The sequence below is a fragment of the Protomyctophum parallelum genome (assembly GCF_964188405.1).
Source record: "Protomyctophum parallelum genome assembly, chromosome: 7".
Classification (NCBI taxonomy): Eukaryota; Metazoa; Chordata; class Actinopteri; order Myctophiformes; family Myctophidae; genus Protomyctophum; species Protomyctophum parallelum.
This window is the reverse complement of record NC_139705.1, coordinates 31066744-31091125: the sequence shown is the minus strand read 5'-3', so window position 1 is coordinate 31091125 and position 24382 is coordinate 31066744. Positions and strand designations below refer to the sequence as shown.

The window sequence follows — 24382 nt, the reverse complement described above, 5'->3', positions numbered from 1 at the left end:
CCAGTGGGACACTATCGTAAAGATATATACAACATAAAAGATGAAATATGGAGAAACAAGGTCCAACAGCAACAAAATATTGCATGGCATAAACCAAACATAAACCAGACATTTTAGCACATGAAATGTCAACTTGATGCACAGCCCGGTCAAATTTTGAATGTCTAGTACAGTTACCGTACTTTTACTTTTGATGGCGTCAGTGTGATAATCAAATTACACTATAAAGGCCAGTCCACACCAATGCAACTCCTTGCAACACTGTTTTAAATCCAATCCACACCAATGCAACTTCTTGCAACTGCCATTTGGGGTTGCAAGGAGTTGCATGTTGCAGGAGTTGCAATGGTGTGGACTGGCCTTAAAGGCGACTCATTGCACATTTATCTGTGAAGGTAAACTGCTTAGAATAAAGATTATCATACAGTTATAGGATATAGGATAAATAGGATATCAAAATTGTCAAAATCAAATGTTTTTATAATTAATATATTGTTGTATTGTCATTTTGTAGTTTTGTCTAAATAAATGTGATTTGTAGAGAAACCAAAGAATGTTAATGAATCTACTGCTGTAGATGCTTGTATGTGTACAGGTGTACATAAAACTGTGTAAATAATGAATACAGAATGAGGCGTTTGAATGCTTCGACCCTCATACTAACGCTGAATTCACAAAAACAGTGATGTGGTTTTCCACGTCACTTTCGTGAATAGCCTACCATGTCTAGTTTTCACCTAGTTCAGAGAGACCACAGCAGATTTCCTGTTGCAACGAATCTCTCCTCACCCTAGAAGACAATGCATGGAATGGAACCATGCTGCTTTCTCAGAATATGGAAGCGGAATTACGGTGATGTGACTGAATTCAAGCAGAATGTGTCCTTAATAAATTGCTGGAAACCAGCACACATTATCGTTTTGAAATTATATTTCCCCAAGATCTGTGTAGCAAGAGGCTACAGTATTTTGTTTAATGTCTGTTGCACATTTTCAATAAATTGTTAAATAATATGTTCTCTGTATAGGAGTTGTATTATACAGTAATTCTGCTAGGCCAGTCACAATTATAATTGTCTGAACGACAATTGAATTATGAGTATTCCTATTTCCATTTTAATTAATTCGCATAATCATTGGAATCGTTTCCGTTCATCTGTATAAATGAATCTGCTGGACCAATAGGCCTGTTTTCAAAAGATTAAATCGCTAATTGCAATTAATCGTCAACCATAATGTAATGATAGTGAGTGCTAGACAGAGGGGTGGAGAGGGTTGTTCAGCTGTCATTTAGAACTAGTTAATGGTGTCCATTGTGCAGTAAATATAAAAAGGTAACTGCTTGGCTTAGGAAACTACTGTCAATACAATTTATTTGAACAAACATAGATGGACATAAAAAGTCATTCTGAAAGACATTCAGCGACAAGTACAACAATGCATCTTCTAATATACTGTAGCGAATCCATTTGGTTCCATTTAACACACATACTGTACATTAAGAAACAGACCCATATCAATGCAAGCAGAAGTGTTAGTGTTAGCAGGAAGGGATTGGTTTGAATGTGTAACAATTGTTACAACATGAATGAGAAAAAAAGAGGTTGCGCATCAGTTTTTGTTGTTACAACATCTCATATGCAAAGTCATAGCTGACTGACATAGCACAACAATGCGATGCTCCACTGCACTATTAAATATTTAATCCATATGAATGTTGAGATAACAACAGGCCTATTGGAAAATCAAAAAAGTTTATCAGCAAAGTAGATGCCCAAAAATGCTGTTCTTAAACCTACAATTTGTAAGCTTTAAGTCCTCTCCTGATGGAGAGAGGTAAAAATTGCAACCCGGGTCTCCCGCTATGGGAAACAAAATATATACTGCTCATCCAAGAGAGATTCAGACAGAGCAGTAGGTATCCCACCCAACAACAGGGTCTACATTTCTCAATGGAAGAGTAGGGAGATCAACCTGAACCACTGCAGATGTACTTCTTGTACATACTACTATATAACATACAGATTGGTTAAAATGTTTTATTCATTAAAGACATCACACTTTTTTGTTAGCTTTATTTCTCTCGTTGTGCAGAGTGAGGGAGAGAAAGAGGCAGTGCTGAGACACTTTATGTTACAACATTGCCCATTTCTCACCTCAAATGTTTTCAGATACATATTTTAGTGTACCGATTACGTTTAGAATCAGTTAGATGAAGAATTTAGCTTTGTAGCAGCCCAAGAGTCAGCTGTATGTGGAGGATCACACAGGTGAATGAAATCATGATTCATTATTAATGGAAAGAGCTTACTGATGTAATAAATAATGCAGTACATTTTAGTTGGACAGGAAGTAATTAAGATTAGACTTTTAGAAACCTTTGATGTGAAAATGCACAAGAAAATTAACAATCTATTGTTAAGTATATCGCCATTATGACCACGGATATGCAAGTGTGCAAAATATCTTTTTACTTTAATTATGTAATTTCATTTCATTAGAGTTTACTGACAGAAAAATGTGAATCACAGCCACTGCAATACTATAAAGCACAGTATTCTGCTCATAAAGTATGATTAATTGAATTTATAAACCATAAAATTAGATATTTTATGCTGGAAAAGCAGAAATAGGAGCTAGGCTATATAAACATTTTCTCCAATCATTTTCTTTCTAGTACTTCTGTTTAGTACAAAATTCAAGTCACTAGATTACAGCATATAAAAACTCTGCTGTATTGGTATCGTTAAGATTGTCAATAGACATTTAGCATAAAATATATAATTCAATCCAGTCCATACGTACGAGAACAGATGATTCAGTGAAGCACAATAACTTTGGCAAAGTGCTAAAGACTAACAGTATGCAACATTCACACCAGTATAAAGTTACTTTACGAAAATAAATGAACAATGTAAACAAGTGTACTGCAAAGCTTAAGCTCCTCTCAGGCTGTGAATGAGTACATTTCATGTTTTCATACATTCAGGGAGCAGAGCACTGCCTGTCAGAATGGCTCCCGTCGGGAACAACAGCTCCAACTGGCTGAAAATAGTCGATCCATTAAGCTTACAACGCATCACAATGCAACACGTTGTAAGCTTGTAGATCGCCTATTTTTGGCCAAACAAGTCCCTTGCCACACTTCTCAGTGGCGTGGTTTAATTAAAGCTTTCCAAAGCCAGGAGGTGATTGTTCTTTGTTCAGTGGAGACGAATAATTGGAAGTAGAACATTTAACTCTACAGCAAACCCTGCCCTACGTGGATTGTGGGGGTTCCTCCTCCTTCGGATGTGGAAGGCGCCAGTATTATGGAAGTGCAGTGTCACCGCTTGCCCGGTGTGTGACGGCTGGCCTGGCTTCGGCTGGTCCGGGGGGCCAGGGCAGGGATCCGACTGCCTCTCCCCATGGGCCTTCCTCTGGCCCCCACAGACCGGGCCTGTTTCAGCTTGGCCCCACTGGCAGGTTTGCCTGCGCGCACACACACACACACACACACACACACACACACACACACACACACACACACACACACACACACACACACACACACACACACACACACACACACACACACACACACACACACACACACACACACACACACACACACACACACACACACACACACACACACACACAGTAGTGGAAGCAGTTATGTACGTGGCGAGCATACGGGAACTGTGTGTACTAACTACACGCAACAAACAGCAGCCTCCATTGTCCGCAAAGCAGGTGTAAACAGAGGTGACGCAACAGGTTTCATGATGTACGTGTCACGTGTGCATGTGAGCCAGCACTAACGGCCGTTGAATAAAACATTGTTAACATCCCTGAACCTCACCGTTTCAATAATGAACAATCTCTGGGCGGTGTCATATGTGCAGAACACCTAGTTTACAACACAAACGCTCGGAAACATCAAAGCCCACACTAGTATCGTTCAAGTCATGCATTTCTATACAGTACAATCAGTGTTTAATGTATCCGTTTGTCACTCAGAGAGTGTACAGATGTAACCAGTCGGACACTTATGGGTCCATTTTGGTTACCTCTGTGCACTCTCAGTTAAATGACTTTGCAGTGTATGCAACAGCTTTCTGCAAGGCTTCCACCATGGAAAGGCTGCAGGCTTTAACCAACAAGCGCTTTGGCTGACACATAGGAGCTTTTTTGGAGAGGTGGGGGGCAAAGAGAGAGAGAGAGAGAGAGAGAGAGAGGGGAGGGGACTGGGGGGGATGGGTGGATGAATGATTTACCTTGTGCTGGCTGCGTTCTCTGGGCCACCACAGTTCTCCGTGAGTTCTGTTTACAGCCCTCCCTGCCCATAAGGTGAGCCTTCCAGGCCTAGCAGGGGGACAAAGTATACCTCAGTTAAGTCTGCTCCACTCTCATGCAAGTTGACAGGGAGAGTTGGGGGATTGGGAGGGGGGGGTGCTTTGGCGACTGCAGGCCCAGTCAGAGCCCTAATGGCCATCCCGCTACTACTAACACTGGAGCCTTTCATTTGGTGCCCTGCGTTTGGGAGAGTTTGACTGCCCTGTGTGAGTTTTCCTTTAGCTGGAGGTATGAAGCTTGTGAGAGGCGAAGGGAAGGAGGGAGGGCTGCATATATATCGTGTGTATCACTGAGTGGTGGCCACCTTTTCGATATGGGGGGTGTACGGTTGGGTTAGAAGGTGATGATTTACACTTCATTGAATCGCCTGATGAAAATAACTCATGTTCAACTTGAAGTTCAGTTGATGATCAGGTATTATTCCTCCAGCGATGGGGTGAGTGCGATGCCCCTGGCGGATGTGTGAATGTAGATAGATAAATAGATACATATGGGCCTTCGCTGGTCACGATGGGGATTCAGTAACCGCAGAAGGCATGAAACACAGATACAGGTAAAAGTAGAGATCCAAAAGAAGTAATAAGGTACAATACAATGAGATATATATATGCTTTACATAATGTATTCATTACTACAGGGGTCTTCAACAGGGACTTAATTTGTTACTATTAACATTAGCCTAAAATAGCCGTGAGCATGTATTTCTGGTTTGGTACAGAGCCAAAGGTCAAGTTCACAAAGTATTGAGAGTTTAAGTGGTTTATGTGTGGAAATACACTTTAACATGAATCCAATATGTATTGGGGTGGGTCCCTGCTCCATCTCTCTCTCAGCTAAGGGGTCCTTAGCCTGAAAAGCTTTAAAGATCATCTATCAGTAGTATGGTATGGACATATAACATAGGAGAGACCACTTAGAATGTATACCTAATATGTTGTGTTGCGCAACTGTTCGATTAATAGTGTACAACTGTAGATTAATAGAGTAGACCGACAAGAGTCCGGTCAACTCAACATTTGCCTCTTCTGAGTCGCTGACTCCAATAGGAGGCTTCAAATTCCAGCTGGGCCACCTTGTTGGCAATATGGGGGCACAAGACGAAGCCACTAGACCTTGATTTCGGTAGAGAAAGGAGACTCGGACCCGAAAGGCGAGCCACACATATTGATTAGGAAGCCAACAATGGAACCTAGACAACCGAGAGAGGAGGAAGCGGAAAGGGGACACCACCACCGTTACGTACCTGCTTTTCCCTTCTCAATCACGGGGCAAGTGAATGCACACCAAGGATTAGATATGACTGAGCTGCTCCAGTGTCCTTATTTATATATGTTACACGATAGGGCATTATAATGTTTTGCATCCCACACTGACAATTAAAGCCTCCTGTTTTATGCTCTCTTGGTCAAATCACTGACCTTGAATCATGAAAATTGTAACCACAATTATTTTTGTAAATATTACGGGTGGCTGGGCAACCAATGTTAACCAACACCAGACTTAAACCTCTATGAAAATAATCTTATTATTATTGCTGAATGTTATAAAAAGATAAAGTTCCATGTGTATGGAAACAAGTTATATTATTTCCTATTTCACCGTACAACAACTAGAAGCTCATCTACAAGCTCACAAGTCACACAATGACGCATTGGGAGCTTGTGCAAAAAATCTGGCCAAAAGTAGGGATGCCAGGGTTAATAATTATGTTAACAGCATTGTGAATCAAGTAAAAATAATTACTCTTATAATTACTCTATGCATAATTAGTGCATGTACGAGAACACAAAAAGAAATACGAAACTTTGCAAAACTATCATGTAAAGGCCGTCAACTGCTGCTGAAGTGTTCCAAACAGCAAGTCCATACATGTGGCCTTTCATACTCGTTAAACTATCAGGATCTGAAGAATGTGAGCATATTTTCTTTGTCTCGGGATGACAGAAGAGATTGAATGAAAACAGGCCACAGGGCACATAGGCCTCATGCTTCTCCTCTTTTGAAGTGTTTTAAATACAAACAATGGTGCTGCCGTTTACCCCCATACACCTGTTTGCACCTCAAGCCTAGAATTAGTTAGTTGCTGTGTCTATGTGCTGTGAGAGGAGACTCGGAGACAGGAGGAGGAAGGTGAAGTTTTATCCTAACTATCATGGACCTTCTTCTTGTGTGTTCTCTCCTTAACATCCTGTAAATATAGACTTTCTAAAAACCGAATTCATACTCTGCAGTACGATGGTGTCTCTTGCCCAAACATTTTCATGTCAAGGACCTCCATATTCATATGTGACCGTTTCTGACCGAGGCGAAGTCATTGAACTTTATTTTTAATTAAATCTTAAATTAAATCTTTCTTTTCATGTCATATGAAAGCAGGGAATCATAGCTTCAAATTGACATATTGGTTGTTCCGTTTGACATACCAGTTTTGGAGATATGGCTTATAGAGTAATGTCTTGCAGAGAAACAGAGAGTTGAGAAAACAGGCTTGAAAGGTTCACTTCTGTGGACTATAACATTACACCAAAGCTATCTGTTTAAGCATTTATTTCATATTTATTCATGTCGATTTCAGCTCTGACACTTATTTCAGAAATGCTCTAGTATGTGAAGACTCTGCCTGTGCTATTAACTAATTTTGGATAAAAACAAAAAAAATCCTCTCCTGAACAGTTAGTCTTGCCGCCATGACTGTCTCTGTATCAAAAAGAGTCATGTATGTATTTGTTTTGCCACCCAAATCCCAATTGATGAGGCAGTATTGCTTTGTTTTCAAAACATAAGGTTTTCTTCATGTCCTGAAAAGTTTTGGAGTTGGGTGGTTTCTTCCCGACAGCAGAGATATGGATACATTACATTCAGCAGCCGTGGCCAGGCTCGCTAGGCCGACTTTGACACTTGCACACAATGTTAAAATGTACACGTATGTACACGTATGTTCAAATGTAATGGCTGGACTGACAGAGTGGATTTATGTTCCACAGAGGATGGAGCCCAACAATTTGAGTGACCCCATGACCTTTCCTCTAAAGCCAGGCTCAGGCTAAAATATCTTTGCACAAATTACATCTCATAAGCTTAAACGTTACCGCGGGCATTCATGCTCCTTGGAGAATGAACCCTATGGTGAACCCATGACCTTTCCTCTAACGCAAACCTATGCCAAAAGGCACTCTGCTTTTTGTGATTATTATACTAGAATAAAGTACCGCTATTTTAGTTTACCGTAAAGCTTTTGCTGCTTACAATATGTGTTAATCCTTCAATATATATCTCGTCCTCTCACATTTCTGGCACTAACAATAATCGTACATTTTCCTTTTCTTGTTCTCTGAAAAAGTAGTTGATAAACTTAAGATAGGCACCTAACATTTTAACAGCCGCTTACAAAGCGGTTGTTTGACGCCTGTTTGTCAGCCAGTACGATTTGTTTCCCCAGTTTTTCCAATGCAATCTTACGGAAGCAGTACTGCGCATGCCAAAAATATCTAATAATATTAATAATAATAATAATAATAAATAAATAAAAGAAATACAGAATTGATTTAAACATTTCATGTTTTGTTTTCAAAGTCCTAAATGTGCCCAATAATATATTAGTGATCCTTTAACTCCACTCAGAGTTCACTAGTGTAGGTAATCCACTCAACAGATCTTTTCAGTTCCCCCAAAATGGTGCTGCTCCTAAACTATGGAATAGTCTCCCATCCAGCGTCGGGCGATATGACTTCAAATCAATAGCACGATTATCTAAAATCTTTGCCTCGATTACGATTAACACAAAATTATGTATTTATTTGTAATAGTGAAAATAACAGATCTACCAGCTCTCAGCATGTTGTATTAGCAAATATTAAATTAGTATTACGTACTTATTTATTATTAATTATATTATTATTCAATTAACTCCAAGCTCATACTACTGTCTGTAACACATTACCTGAAAGCCTTTGCAGACAATGAGCTTGATTGTGTTTTCTTTTCTAGTGTGGATAGGGCATAGCAGTAGTATAGGTGAAACATCTGCCATTCATTTTTTCCCAGAGATTTACACAAAATAATCAATTAAATCAGGATCCTGGTGATTCATGACCATAAAACCTGTGATTATGTGAGAAAAAAGATGAATATGTAATGATATAAATAATTTCATTTAATAAATATCCTTTATTTAGCGTATTTTATTTTTATTTGTTCACAGTATCGAAGGTTTTATGGCCATGATTCACCAGGATCCTGGATGATTGATTCTAGGCTTAAAATAATTGATATGAATACTTCTTTTGTAAATCTCTATGGGAAAAATGAATGGCCGATTTTTCAGTGGTGCCAGAAAACCACGCCCACTGCTATGCCCTATTGAACTATTTGAATGATCAAAACATTGACTGTTGCTGGGGATTAAATTAGCATTCTGACTGATTGGATTTAGCGACCCTCTCGAGAATCAGATTGAGTTTGATTGAGTCACGTCTTCGAGAACCTTGGCACACTGTCTTTGATCCTAGTAGTCTGAGGGTATAGGGAAGGTATTCTTTACATTTTAAACTAATCATCAACTTTCTGAATGGAATCCTTATCCCTAAACTTCTCTGTCCGACCAACCGACTTCAAACTCAGCGACTGAAAATATATTACACGAATATTACATTGCAACGTGCTGCAACACAATTGCAATGCATTGCAATTTGCAACACAATTGCAATTACAAAAGCAGCACGTTGTGAGGTTGTAGATCAGCTATTTCTAGCAAAGAGATTGGTGTAGTAAACTTAAATCTAGGGGCCCTAAAGATGAATACAAAATGAATATCAACATCTTAATATTGTCCAATACTTAGATACGGAGGGGGGTGAAATTATGACAGGCAGTTTCTGCTGTCAAAATATTACATAAAAACACATTGTGTTTGAAATAGACACTAGTGCTTTCTAGGGTATGATTTGGGGACCTAAAGATGAATACAAAATGAATATCAACATCCTAATACTGTCCAATACTTAGATAGGGAGGGGGGTGAAGTTATGACAGGCAGTTGCTGCTCAGTCAAAAACACTTTGTGTTTGAAGTAGACACTCGTGATATTTAAGGCGTGATTTGGGGCCCTAAGGATATCAACATCCGAATACTGTCATTTGATTATGACAGGTAGTTTCTGCTGTTAAATGACTCCCCAGTCAAAATAAATGTGTTTCAAATAGACACTAGTGCTTTCTATGGGGCAGGGGTTCCCAAAGTGTTGTCTGTGTGGTGCCTTCTAGGGGGTGCACAAAACACTGTTGTAAAGAGATGTATAGAATAGCTGCGGCAGTATACACATTTTCTGCCAAATACAACAAGACTCAAGCCCAACACACCGGCTCCGTCTGACGCGGCGCGACGCATTGCTGTTTTGACGCGCGGCGTTCGCAGACGGTGTGGGAGGCCCTTTAGTGTTGGGGGGTGCGTCAGCTAGGTCAGGAGGTAACAGGGGGTGCACGGACAAAAAACTTTGGGGACCGCTGGTGTAGAAGGAAAAAGGAGCAGAGGGGAACCGGTCAGCAAAGTATAATAGGGTTTAAGTGGTGAACCATTGGGAAAAACTGCAGCCATGTCTTCAATGTCTAGGGTCAAAAGGACAGGCTTCTCAATGGCGGTGCCACAGTAGGCCTGTATTATATAACGTGTACGTGTATGTCTCAGAATCTCACCTCCTCTCCAGGCGTGAAGTTGCTGTGACACAAAGGACAGTGGTTGGAGCCTTTACCCAAGACAGGGGCTGAAAATAGGCAGAAATATGACACTGTTAAGCTTACAGATCCTATGAGTGTCTGTACCCAGGAAAATGACAAAATGACTTGACTGGTGACATAAGCATAAAACATAAGCAGTATCTATGTTTTCAAGGCCCACAGGGTTGGGATGGTGAATACATTATGGCATTGTTGACGTCATTGTATTATTTAGTTATCTAAAGACAGTGTCAAAGTGGCGTAATTATCAATTATCCTTTTGTCCAAATGGACCCTTGCGGGCTAAATTGACGTTTGCAGGTCTTTTTGTCAAATATGTTTTTATTGAACAGATTATAAATGATTACAAACATTATATGGAATACTTTCTTTATGAAACAAAATGAAAGAAAAAATAAACAAGACAAAAAAGAGAAAGAAATCCCTTAACCCTCCCACCCATACTGCTCAGTGACACTGCATACTATAATAAGATGATAGAAAGCTCATGGAAAACATCTGAAAAGAAAATGGCGTACAGTCAACCATATCAATGGTATCCTGTATATTAATTGTTTCTACTCAGGTAATGGACAAGGGGCAGCCAAACCTTATCAAACTGTCTCTCCCTGTTTCTCAGGAAATACCTTATTCTCTCAAGATGAAGTGTACTAGTCATTTCATTTAACCAGTGCTTAAATGCAGGAGCCTCCCCCTTCTTCCAGTGTGTCAGAATTAGTTATTTCGCTGTAATCAGACCATATGAGAAGAGTTGTTTCTGTGCTCTCGTCAACATAGGCATGGAGTCTGACAAACCCAGAATTATTAGTACAGGATCGGGGTCAATATGAATACTCAAAATATCAGAGAGCGTCTCAAATATCTTAATCCAATATCTTTGTATCCGAGGGCAAAGGGCGAAGCTATGAAGAAGATTTGCATCTATTGTATTACATTTGTCACAATGCGAAGAAATATCTGGGTATATGTTATGTAATTTTAATTTGGAATAATGGAGTCTATGTATGACTCGAAACTGGATAAGGCAATGTCTGGAATTGATAGAGCACGCATTAATTTATTCAAGGCTGTCTTCCCAGAGCTCGTCTGAAATTGAAGTCCCCAGCTCATTTTCCCATGCCAGCTTAATAGCTGATGTAGTAGGTAGGTTTGCCACTTGAAATGATTCATAAAGATGTGACACCCTCACGTCTGGTACTGTATTATTAAGAAGGAACCTATCTAGGGATGAAGGTGTAGCTCTCTCAAAAGTGGGAGAAAAGTTACGGATGTAGTTCCTAACCTGTAGAAACCTAAAAAAGTTACTCCTAGGGAGTCTATATTTTTCCTGCAGTTGAGCAAATGAGGCAAAAGTTCCACCCATATATAAGTCTCCAATTGTGCGTATACCCAAACCCTTCCACTGTGCAAACATATCATCCAGTTGGGATGGTAGAAATGAGGGGTTATCAGCTATAGGGAGCAGAAAAAATAGTGAGTTGTTCCTAAAATATGTTTTGATTTGTTTCCAGATTCTTATCATACTGTGAATAACAAGGCATCCATTGTAAATGGATTTATCTAATTTCACGGGGGATAATATTATTGAACTTAAACAGTATGGGCGACATTTCTCCTGCTCCCATTGTAGCCATGACGTTTGCAGGTCTAGTCGACTTGGTTACAGTTGTGTACACTCTCAGATTTAAATGAACACTGAGGATGGTGTTGTGTGGAGACTCACGCTTGCAGTTGGGACCCTGGGCGTGGTTGGCTAGCTCATCAGTGGGCACAGCCTCCGTGCAGCGTGGGCATTGACTGAATCTGGCCCTGCTCTCACATTCCCCCACTAGATGCTCTGTGAGGCTGGCAATCTCCACCACCTGAGAGCACGCACGCACACACACATACATACACACGCACGCATGCACACACAAAAGTGATGGGTCGCACTCAGAATGACAAGTTGAGTTAAAGGACAACGTTGTTGTTTTTTTTACAACAAGGGCTTCATTTATTAGTTTGTAATGATAATAATTAAAAGATTAGTGTAAAAAAAAAAACATGTAATGCTTTCTATTCGATTCATAAACTGAGGGATGCGGGCATTCGGGCAATTAGTAAAAGGCTCCCATGCCCAAAGGCACGGGGATCAGGGAAGAACCTCTGTGTTTGTTTTTAGTTCAATGTTTGTTTTAAAAAACGCCAATGACAATGAAGAGAAATTAATGTTAGTTTTGTCCCTAACACAAACATTAAATCCCATTAACAATAAAGAGAATTTAATGTTTGTTTTGACACCGTCTGTTTTACATCATCATTACATCACCTAATCATAGCTACACCAAATTCCCTCCTCGATGTTGTAAGATGATAAGAGCGCCCCTCACTTCACACATGTGTGATTTTTTTCCACATCAGCACAACCAGGTGACCTTTTTTTTGCAAAACACATTTTTGAGCTTTTGGTGTGTGTAACCCAAATGTTGTCCTAACACAAACATTAATGCCATTGACAATGAATGGACAATTTTGAGTGTTTGTGTAAACGCAAACATTGCGTAACACAAACATTAAAGACAAAGGTGGATGCAAATTCTGATTGGCCGAGATGATGTATGTTGATGTACGATGATAAGAGCGAACTCACTTCACACGGGTGTGATTTTGTGAACTTATATTACTACTGACCAAACATCACACAAATTGATTCACATTATCTCTATAGTCAGTGATCAAGACAGATCTGTTGGAGTTTTCATATTCCATCCTAGTGTTTGGCTAAGATTGGCTTCCAAAGTTTTCAGGAGTGACCCGTTTTGCACAAAATGCCTCAGATCATGACCCGGAACCCCTTCAAGGACCCCTGGGGGTCCCCAGAAGCCCTTCAAGGACCCCTGAAGCCCTTCAAGGACCCCTGGGGGTCCCCAGAAGCCCTTCAAGGACCTCTGGGGGTCCCCGACACCACTCTGAGAACCACTGCTGTATGAGTGCTTATGTGGAAACATGGCCTTGGTGTTAAAGGAAAGAGGGATGGAGGAGATATTTAATTTGGGTTATCAAGTGGGCTCCTCCCATTTTCAGGAATTTTATGGACCATTACAACTCCTCAGGGCCTATTACAAGTCCTCAGGGCTCAACAGTAAATTCTGGTAACCCGGGATGAGTGCTCCACCCAAACAAAAATGTCACCAAGAGATTATAAATCCAAACACGCTTGATGATAGCAAAGAGCTGAAACATTTGGGACATTACTATCAAGGGCGTAACAATGATTTATACATTGGAGGGGTCCAAATTTGCAGGTATCATAGTTAGTAGAGAAATTGCCTTTGAATCACAAGATTCTGGGTTTAATTCCCAGTACCACCAACTGAGCACATGAAAAGCACAGCTTGGGTAATAACAAAGACTAGTAAATATAATTTCACCAAAAGAACAATGGCTGACGACCATTTTAATTTGATACACGCAAATACCAGAGATTTAGGAGTAGGGCACACAAGGTGGTGAATATATGTGTGATATCTCTGTGTGTGGAAGCATTAGGACTAGATTCATTGACATTTAGGATTTCACATTGTTGGAATTGGGGCATCAGAATAATAGGAGATGTTGTGTGTGTGGCACAGTGCATTGTGAGCAGGGTCATTTGTCAACTGGCTCAATGCGTAAAGGGTTGACAGCTTGGCACACTTACCTGAAATGTTAGATTTTGTAGATTGTTATCGAGCCAGCGTTGCCTATTTAGGTAGGCTATCTAGTTACTTACCGTCTGGGAGAAAACCCAAACATTGAATGTCCTACTTTGAGTGCTTTCTCCGCTTTGTTTGCTCCTCAATATTTCACCTGAAATCACCTCCACTGACTATACTCCTATTACTCCACTGAGTATTGCCGAACTTGAGGCTATTTCACACATGGGCGAAATGTGTGAAATTATGTACAAGTGTACAAGTGGGAGGGAGGGTCAAACACCTTTTTCCTTAACAAAGGAAATAACATGTAAATAAATAGGAAATCAGAGTTGACAGGGTGTCAATATACAGAATAGTAATTTCCCCCCCTGTGGAGATACCGACGTTTGTATAACAACCACGCTCCATGTGACTTCTGTTTGGAAGGAGAGTGAATGAAGAATGATGCCGGTGGTCGCAACGTTCCAGAGGCAACTCCCATTGCATTCAGAGGTTGGAATCCAGTCGTACGGCCAGGAGGAGGGAAGTGGGTGTAATGTGAAACGGTAAACAGAAGCTCACCTGTCTGCATTCATGGCAGCGGTGCAGCATGGGGCAATGTTTCCAGTAGTGAAGGTCCAAGCCGTCCTCTGTAAACGACTCGTCCGTTTTGCCACAGAAAATGCACAGCCTGAAACACAGTCAATTATTTGGCTATCAAATATTATTCCACCTACAGACTACAGTAGACGGCGCCTTCAAAGCCACACAGAAGCTGAATGTGCTATTGACAGTTGTATAGAGCACCGAAGTCCTGACGTAACTCGCTCATCCCGACGATTCCCCTGGTTCGCGGAAGTAATTTCTCTATGGAGAATAACATGGGGTGATCTTAATATCGTCTACTATAAGCGTTGTGGTCCAAAAATAAACAAGCTGTCTCGGCGTTATTGTTAGGGAGTTGTCTCTGTATCGTTTGCAACAGTCAGTCACTCATATATGATACAGTCTGCTTCTAGCGAAAATCTAACTAATTCAGCAGCAGTAGCATTAGCGTTTTCTCTCAGTCAGTTGATTCTTCATATCCATATGAGTGAAGCGGCCGGGGTGACATGTTTATTTTTCAAACACAGTTGTTACAGTATATGAGGCGATCTAAAATCGCCTCAATGGGGATTTCAATGCAACTAAACAAATACATGAACCTGGGGACTGACGCCCTCTACTGAAAGTGACGTCAGACTTCGGTGCTCTATAGTCCTCAGTGTTTAATTAACCACATGAACTCTAGCGTCCCCTTTTTGGGAGGCAGATCTACAAGCTCACAATGCATTGCGTTCAGCAAATTTAGTCTGGAACCAAATGGTTAGAGTTGTACACAAAATTACAAATGGAAAATACATATTATTGCTAGGTTTGCCCCAATCCGATCATGTGATCGTAAATCAGGGCCAATCACGTCATTTTCAAATGATCGGAATTGGATTGGGAGCAACAAAAAAAGAAACGTGATCGGGACATCCCTAGAATCAATATGATATCCATATCATAATATTAGACTGGATATTGTCTGTGATTTTGGATATTGTACTATTGTGATATGGCATAAGTGTTCAATGAAAGAAATTAAAATATAAATATCAGATCGGGAAAAATCTAATGATCAGAATCAGATCAGGAGCAAAACAACGTGATCGGGACATCCCTAATTATTGCATTATAATATACAGTAAAGGTGGTTGCACACTGGACGCGTTTTTCGGAAAACTGATGGAAAAACACAGCTTAAAAATCTGAAATTGTGCCCGGTGTGTAGGGACCTTAATTGTGTCATACTTGTCCAGGTAGTTGACATCCGATGGCTGATCTTTGACTTCATCTGGTGACGTGGTTGGGGGTGACTTCTCGACAGCTGGAAACATCCCAAATGACACATAACTTAAACTTTTTTTCCTTTCTACTATCATTATTATTACAATTATTATGTCATCATTTGTCACAGCTGATTGGGTAGCGAGGCCGTTTGAGAATCGGAAGGTCGCCAGTTCGACCCTCGTCTTGCGCATCAACTTCATTCAGGAAGCGATATAAGAACAGATTAACTATTTGTTTTCTTCTTAATTAACAATTTTTCTTATTGGGTTCTTATCTCTCATGTAAGAACAACTTTTAAGAGCGGTCGAGAGCACTTTTAAACACATTTTGTTTGTCCTATGCTCGAAAACATTTTAAATGTTAGAAAACCTGTGAATATAATTAAATACGAACAATGTATATGTTTTAGGGTAAAAGCAATTTCCCATCCCTCTGGGACCAGAAAATACTCCCTTCCCATTTAATGATGCTGTGTTTCACACTCCTAATGAAAGCATGTACAAATCAATGTACTGAATGTCTGAAGCGTAGCTTTGGTCTTGAGTTAGATTTTTGACACTTTAAAAATTGTATGTGTGTGTTGTTCCATTACATTCCTGGCTGAATTGTTTCATTTCATGCTCACCTGCTTTGCCAGGCACACCCTTAACCTCACTGTCGTCTTTTCCCTGCGTTTGTCCTTCGGTGGTCCCCTTGCCCTTTTCCTTGTCAAACAAATAGACACAAACATCTTCAAAGTGATGCCATCATTACTAAGTAAAACTTTACTTAGGAACTAAAGGGAAACATACAGAGTAAAAGCATCAGGGTTCATTTAACTCTGAAAGTGTAATAAACAAAAAGTGACATGGTGATGCAGAGAGTGGACGTTTCGGACCTCCAGACCATCATCAACACCACTGGACGGAAACTTCCAGTCTCTGTGTCACTTTATGTACTTTTTAAAGTTAAGGACTATTATTATTTGTTTTCCTTTTTCATCTAAAGTGCCTACATTTTCATCCTTCAGTGTGCGAGCCCCTTCTTTTTGTTCATGGACTTTCGTGCTGGCCTCTCGCACCTGCTTTCAGCCTTATAGTAAGCCTTGAGTTTAGAGTGCAAACTTCCCTATAACTCTTTCACGCCGAGAACATACAAATGTACCCAAACGCACCCTTACATCTGTACACTCTTAAGCCCGATTCATACTTCGTCCCACGACCGTGTTGTGCCGAGCAGACCGACATGCTTGCTAGGAGGTCTGCTATTCCTGGCACGGGACACCGTCGTGCAACAGAGCATCAAATAGCCATTATGCTCCGCTCACACGGGCAGATGCAAAGATTACAGTCTTCCATTCATTTGCAATGGAAGACAGCGACATGAAGATACAAAGATACATCCCACAGCTACAAAAACGTTGAGCTGGTTTCGACTTCAGCTACAAAGATACAAAGCTATAAATACGCTGTGTAGCTTTGCATCTTTTCCATCTTCCAGTGTGAAGTTCACTGTGAACACAGCTTAAAAGGTAGTTGCACACTGGACGCGGAAAAACGCTGCTAAAAATCCGAAAAACGCAGCAGTGTTCCCCTGCACTTTTAGAGTTGCAAACGGTAAAAACAACACTGAGGATTTTGACTGTGTACTGTAACAAGTGTACAGTATTCTAATTGTATTGTGAAATAATATTTCACAATCTAAAAAACATTCCATTGGAAATCTGCCGTGGGGAACCATGGCAGGAGAAATGCCAGGGGTGGCCCTACATAAAAAGACGTCATCCCTGCTAGCACTCCATAGGAAGCTGCCATAGGCCCCATCTCTAACCTCTCCGGAGTGGGGGACATTCCAGCAGGTCATGTGGGCACATGTTTGGATGATAAAAGAGACAGTAGCAAGTTCACTGGTGGAAAGCAACTAAGGTATAGCAGTGGCTCAGACCCTCAGCCTGATGGCCTCAAGAGTCTAATATCTCCACAGGTCCATATGGGATATCCCTTTGGTCTAGTGGTTAAGATATTGGACTTTCACCCGGGACTTCGGGAGACCCGAGTTCGAATCCCGGGCGCTACATTTTTGAGGTATTTGTACTTTACTTCCAATTTCCAGTACTTTTACTTCTACTCCACTACAGTTTGATACTGTAAATCATTCAATCCTAGTATACAAACTGGAGGCGATTTGATAGTAGGCTGGATGAAATCCTACCATGAGGAAAGAACAAAATTGTCCTCCCCTCTCCCAGTGAACTGTGGTGTTCCCCAAGGAAGCATACTAGGGTCATTACTGTTCTTACTATACACAAGTAAGACGCGCAAACGCGGGAAGCGAACGCAGCTCGTGTGTGTGTGATTGTGTGTGTGTGTGTGTGTGTGTGTGTGTGTGTGTGTGCGCGTGCGCGTGCGCGTGCGTGTGTGTGTGTGTGTGTGTGTGTGTGTGTGTGTGCTACAGCTGCGCCCTGTGTGTGTGTGTGTGTGTGTGTGTGTGCTACAGCTGCGCCCTCTGGTGGCGGGCGGGTGGTGTAACAGCGGGACAGACACACAGACACACACACACACAGACATTCAGCCCTTGCTGTCATAGTAAGTGGCTCACTGCGTTCGCAATTAATGACATGAGACATTAATGTATTCAGACGACTCAGCACTCCTGATATCGGGAGAAGACAAAATGCAGGTGGAGGAGGCGCTCGGTTTAGAATTAACCAAAATACGAACTTGGCTTACCGATAAACTCTCATAGTAATGTCTAGCTAAGAAGAGGTTACATATCTGGGCTGTATCCTGGACAATAAACTGACAGGTGAGGTCATGTGGGCACATGACAGAGTCAAGCAATTGAAAATGGGACTGACATTCAAAATGCCATCAGTGCCCGTCAATACTTGACTGATTACCTCCAAAAGGTGAGCAACTCCCATGATAATGATCTGGTGCCACCCACCTTTAGAACAAATAACAGGTAAGTTCACCTTCCACAACACTGCCACTCAGGTGTGGAATGCCCTGCCCCCTTCCCTCAAAACAAGCAATTCACTGGTTTCCTTTAAAAAAGGGCAGAAAATTCACCCGTCACTGTCATCTGGTCAAGGGGAGAGCAGGTGATCCCCCCCCCCCAAAAAAAAGAAAATGTGAGTATTTTTCCCACCACTGAGCCAGTTGAACAACGTTCAGCTACACTGATCTCCTTCAGGGAAGAGTTGAACAACAGCTTCACCTACACTGATCTCCTTCAGGGAAGAGTTGAACAACAGCTTCACCTACACTGATCTCCTTCAGGGAAGAGTTGAACAACAGCTTCACCTACACTGATCTCCTTCAGGGAAGCCAGCTGCTCCTGCAGAGAGCGAATCTCCTGCTTCTCCTTCTCCCCTTCCTGCTGGTGGAGGACGCCCTTTTTCAGCATCTGGGTCAAAAGGTGATGCAAAGTGACATCGACATGCCGTTAGTATACAGTAAAAGGTTCCTCCCGAGAGCAACAAATATATATCATACTCAAGTCATATCTCATACTACTTAGTCTTACAATGACAAAACATAATAATAAATAATAACAATAGCCAATTTTTCAAAATCAACGATTATTGTATTTACTATTTTTATTTTAGGTTTTATAATCAATTAAGCCAATAGTTCAATCAAACGGGTCTCCTGAGGAATAGAGAAATAGAGGAATGGAAGCGCTGCAGGGATCTGTTAGTGGCTCTTAGATAGGTGCTCTTTGGTGATACAGGTAAAACCATATAGACAAAAGGTATCCTTCCTCCAAGTAGTACTGCTTGTCAAAAATGTGAATTGCAGACTTGAAAAGAAAAGAATCCAAGGCACTCCGTCTTTGGTGAAATATTAAATAATTTATTTGGAGATGGGCAATGGGTCTCCTGAGGAGGCACGTCTGAAGCCTGTCCTGGTCAGGGGGTCTCCGGACGTAAAAACAAACAATGGCGTTCCCTCCATTCCATTCGTTTCTCAACTCTTGGCAGCAGTGTTAAATCTGTCGACTAATAATACTATGACGAAATGACGAAAGAAACATGTACGCCGATATCAAATATGATTTGATTTGGGTGTGTTCTAAATAAAGTGTTTGTGTTGATTATTATTATTATTGTGTAATGTATTTGTATGTGTAAACTTGAAACATTATTGTACTGTAAAAAAGGTATATTTTCCCTTGATCTTTATCGTTTTTAGTATAATAGTATTAGTTTACTTTAATTAGATTAATACACACAGTGGTGCCTGTACAAATCCATGTCTGCCTGCCCAAAATGTAATTCCTGAATACACGATAATCAACACTAACACTCTATTTAGAACACACCCAAATCAAATCATAGTACGTGTTCAATCAAGTATTCAATCAAAGCAAACAGCATAAACAATACTAGTTTGCCTCTTCTACAAAAATAAAACTTACAAGTTAGTTACAAGGCTGCAGTCTGTCACGCGTGCCAAGTTGTCATTCTCTTGTATTATTTCCCACCACGGAGTAACCTTGCGTCTCGGAGGACAGTCAAGACGGGCAGTGTCGGTAGGCCAATCAGAGGCAGGCGGGGCGTTACCATGTCTATGCTCAGACGCAAAAAGGATTCACGCCTTGGCAACTGTATGGTTGCCTCCGCCAACGGGCCGAAGTTTATGCAGTTTGTGGTTCTGAAACATTTTCATGTCAAAGACCTTGTCCACAGACCCCCGTCCGAAAAGATTTTGTGACAGGGAATCCCATAAGCGAAGATTTGTGTTTTGAAAAGTTCTACAAGCTCACAAGGCGTTTGCATTGCAACGCGCCGTGATCTTGTGAATCAGCTATTTTGGAACATCCTAAGTATGAAATAGGATTAAATACTGTACTCCAAATGTGCTATAGAAATGCAGACCATTTTACACATTTTGTTTCTCTCTCATCACAGTTCCTGGCAGTGATATCATGTCTGGGAGCTGGCGGGCTCCAGAGGATGTGATGTGGTGGGTTCTGTGTACTTTATCCTCAGAACACAGCTGGGGCTGGGAGCGGACTGGGTCACTACCCAACATAAAATGGACATTTCTACCAGTTCTCTAATGAGGAAAGAAACATCTCGGCTCAACACTGAGCATCAGCACATGCCGCATAATCTGCTGACGTAAACTCTGGCTGCCTTCATATGTCATTCAGTGAATGGTTTTTGTTCAACTAGCTTACATGACATTGGATATCATTTCAGATATTGTCATCGTGATAATGTGTGCAACGCCTGCAGCAAAACGAGTACAAGCTAACTAGCACATAATTGATGTGGTTAACTTTCTATTCATGTTCTAGTTCTAGACAGCCATGGCCCCCAGACGTTTCAGTCTGGGGCATTTCCCATGTGAGCCAACTTCACAAAGGCTTCGCATTCAATACTTGTTTTTGTTTAATATTGTTCTTACTTTCTACGCACTGTCACTTACCATGTTGAGAGAGAGAGATATTACATTACAAACACCCCTGTGTCAAGGCAACTAATATAATAACAAAAGACAAATACAAATATCATTTTCTTAATGAATAATGTGCCACTTCTTGCCTGGGTCTCAACTGGTTTTCCATCAATCCTGGCAAAGCCATCAAAGATGTTTTTGTAGAGGACGTTCCTCCGCGTGGCCACATCATTGGGCGGGAGGTAGCGGAGGACTGCACCTTTGTGCTGCCGATACGTGGCTAAGATGATGCGCACGGCAAGCTCTCTCACCTCAGATGATGCTCTGTGCTCCAGCGCCCCTGTACAGAACTGACATGAGGACACACATTTAGCATCACCAATGATAGTCACAATGAAAAAATATTGGTGCCAGAATTTGGGTGTGTGGATATTTTGTATTCACAGAAGGATTAAACATACAGTAGTGTAGACAAAGGCAAGAGACTTTAAATGAAAAAAATAAGGTACCATAATAAAACAAAGTCCATTTAAAAAGAAAACAAGTGTCCTTTTAGCCTAAGGATAAGGCAAGGACTACTACTACTACTTCACGAGGTCACCAAAATCAGTAAGCCGATTTGCCATATTTGCTCACCTGCCCATCAGATTTAGCCTTGCTCCAGCCCTGAATCGCTTAGCCATGCCCATTAAGAAAATATGTTCTGAATAATGAAGTGAAACAAAATGAAAATTCAGACCGAGTGTCAGGCTACATCAGATTATGAGTGTTATATATATATATATATATATATATATATATATATATATATATAATTATATATATATATATATATATATATATATATATATACTGTATATATATATATATGAGTCGAACCCGCGGCACGCCGCCAGGCTGGCTCAGCAGCCTAGGTGCCCAGACGGTTGAGCTAACCGGGCCAGATATTTTTGTGCAAAATGTCCATATTGGCCTGATGTTGGTGCTGGTGGAAAGGTCATGGGATCACTCAAATTACCAAGGTTTATCCTTAGGGGACATGGATGTTCTCATCAAGTTTCAATCTGTTAGATTTTGAGATATCTTGTGTGCAAGATGACATTTTGGCCTAGAGGAAAGAAACTAGTGGGGTCGCCAAAATCAGTTGGTTGACGGTGTTGGCGGATTGGTAAAGTATTAATGCTAGAGTGCCAAATCACAAAAACAGCACAAAATGGACAAGAAAAAGGTCTAAGCCATGAGAGGTCCAGTTTAGGGAAAAGAAAAAAGTAGTAATGTGTAAAAAGAGAAATGAAACTGTGTGTGTGTGTGTGTGTGTGTGTGTGTGTGTGTGTGTGTGTGTGTGTGTGTGTGTGTGTGTGTGTGTGTGTGTGTGTGTGTGTGTGTGTGTGTGTGCGCGCATTGCAACACTGCAACTCTTTTAGTACAATATTATGCTTGTAAATGAAATGTGTTAGAACATAACCTTTATATTATATGTTAGTTAAGCTATATTGCTTGCTTGCTATAATATTACTCAAAGCGCAACAATAACAATTTATTGTTCAATCTAGCTTACATAACATTGGATATAAGCATTGTCATCAGGACAATGTGTGCCGCCTGCAGCAAATGAGTACAAGCTAACTAGCACATTGTGCTTTACTTTCTTTCATTTGCTAAATAAAACACTCTGACCTTGACTCGTTCACTAAATGGCACCTGCAAAATGGTTAATAGAAACGAGAAATACCTCAGAATCATCATCATTACGGTCATTATATTAGCGACTGCACATGTTTCTTTTCGCCACAGATGATAAAGTCCCTGTGAGAGCCGCCGCACATACTATGATGTAAAGGGAGACTATTACCTAACGTATTGTCTAGGGAGAGAAAGTAATGACAACAATGGAGAGAGTATTAACATCCCGCGGTACGCTGCTCACAAAGGCCACCCATCTCTCTCTCGCTCAATGGGCCGAAGGAGATTTAGGCCGCCCAGTATTCTCCGTTGTCTCTCCCGACCGCTCCTCATTTTAATTACAAGAAATTCAATCACCTCTTCCACCTCCTCCTGGCAAATAAATCACCCAGGTAACGGAGGAGGGGACGGGAAAAATGTCCAGGCCGAAGCTAGGCTAACATCAACGATGAATGAAGAGAAGGTGAAAACAGACACCAGCGGTTTTTTTTTCTTTTCTGTTCGTCTTTTCTTTTCTTTTTTTTTAAAGGTACTAGGCCCTAAATGACCTGTGACCAGTTTCTTTACGTTTACAAAGCCCGGCCTGTAATTTGCTTAGTTGCATGCACCTTTTAGACTCTTTGTTGTGCTACCGTGTAATCCCGTTGTTAACGTCCCACTTTACACAGTGAAATCCTCTGTGTCAATTCAACTCTGCGAGTGTACAAATGGAGCCAAATGGACCCATGTGCGTCCAAATGGAACCAAATGAGGGTCCATTTGGTTTCATTTGTACACTCTCTGAATTAAAGTTATATGTTTTTATAGAATTATTGTAAAATAGCTAAATAGATTGATTTATAATGTATTGTTAATTTATTTTGTTACTATTATTTAATTGTATTTCAAATGTATATTATTTCCTTTTTCAATGGTCGTTGGTGGCACTGGTGGAAGGGTTAGGAATTTAAGACAAGGCAAGGAGGATTGCAGCCACTCAGGTGGCAGAGATAGGGGGATATAATACAAGTAAGACGCGCAAACGCGGGAAGCGAACGCAGCTCGTGTGTGTGTGTGTGTGTGTGTGTGTGTGTGTGTGTGTGTGCTACAGCTGCGCCCTGTGTGTGTGTGCTACAGCTGCGCCCTCTGGTGGCGGGCGGGTGGTGTAACAGCGGGACAGACACACAGACATTCAGCCCTTGCTGTCATAGTAAGTGGCTCACTGCGTTCGCAATAACAAACATATGTAAGTGTATTCGTTGTGCTGGTCAATATTTGTATGCATTAATTGTATAAAAACTATGCATGTTTATGTGTTGGATTGGTGTAATTGATTGTGTAATTTTTGTGCCTTGCACATATGATTATGGCTTATTTTGCAAATTCATACTTTTTTCTCACTCTGCCTTTATTGTGTTATGCTGATGTTGCTACTGCTGAAGGCTTCTTCTTATTTTATCTTAGTTTCTATTATTGTTATCATTTGTTATGTTGTTCCGGAACAGAATTTTGGGAGTACATCACAAACTTGCATTATACTGCTTGTATTCCTTATAACTGAACAGAACACTAGAGAGATAGGGCTGTATTTTGCGTGTCTTAAGTACCAGGTCTTATTCCCTAATTTGAGTAACTAAAGACCTGGAGGCGTGATCAATGCCATTATTTTGGCTATTCTGAGTGGCCAAAGAGCATTGATCACGCCTCCAGGTCTTTAGTTTACTCAAGTTAGG

At 40.9% G+C, this 24382-nt stretch overlaps 1 protein-coding gene across 1 annotated transcript in view; it reads right to left on the bottom strand.

The window, feature by feature from the left end:
- Nucleotides 1–1363: 1363 nt before the first annotated feature.
- The window catches only part of cep104 (centrosomal protein 104), a 62067-nt gene continuing 39048 nt past the window's right edge, over nucleotides 1364–24382 (bottom strand). Inside the window, exons 14-22 of the mRNA XM_083768738.1 lie at nucleotides 21134–21337; nucleotides 18889–18987; nucleotides 16226–16304; nucleotides 15562–15637; nucleotides 14308–14416; nucleotides 11793–11931; nucleotides 10028–10095; nucleotides 4259–4346; nucleotides 1364–3470 (exon numbers count right to left, since the gene is read on the bottom strand). Coding sequence (XP_083624864.1) covers nucleotides 3325–3470; nucleotides 4259–4346; nucleotides 10028–10095; nucleotides 11793–11931; nucleotides 14308–14416; nucleotides 15562–15637; nucleotides 16226–16304; nucleotides 18889–18987; nucleotides 21134–21337 — 1008 coding nt within the window. The 3' untranslated portion in view covers nucleotides 1364–3324. The remainder of the gene's footprint in view (nucleotides 3471–4258; nucleotides 4347–10027; nucleotides 10096–11792; nucleotides 11932–14307; nucleotides 14417–15561; nucleotides 15638–16225; nucleotides 16305–18888; nucleotides 18988–21133; nucleotides 21338–24382) is intronic.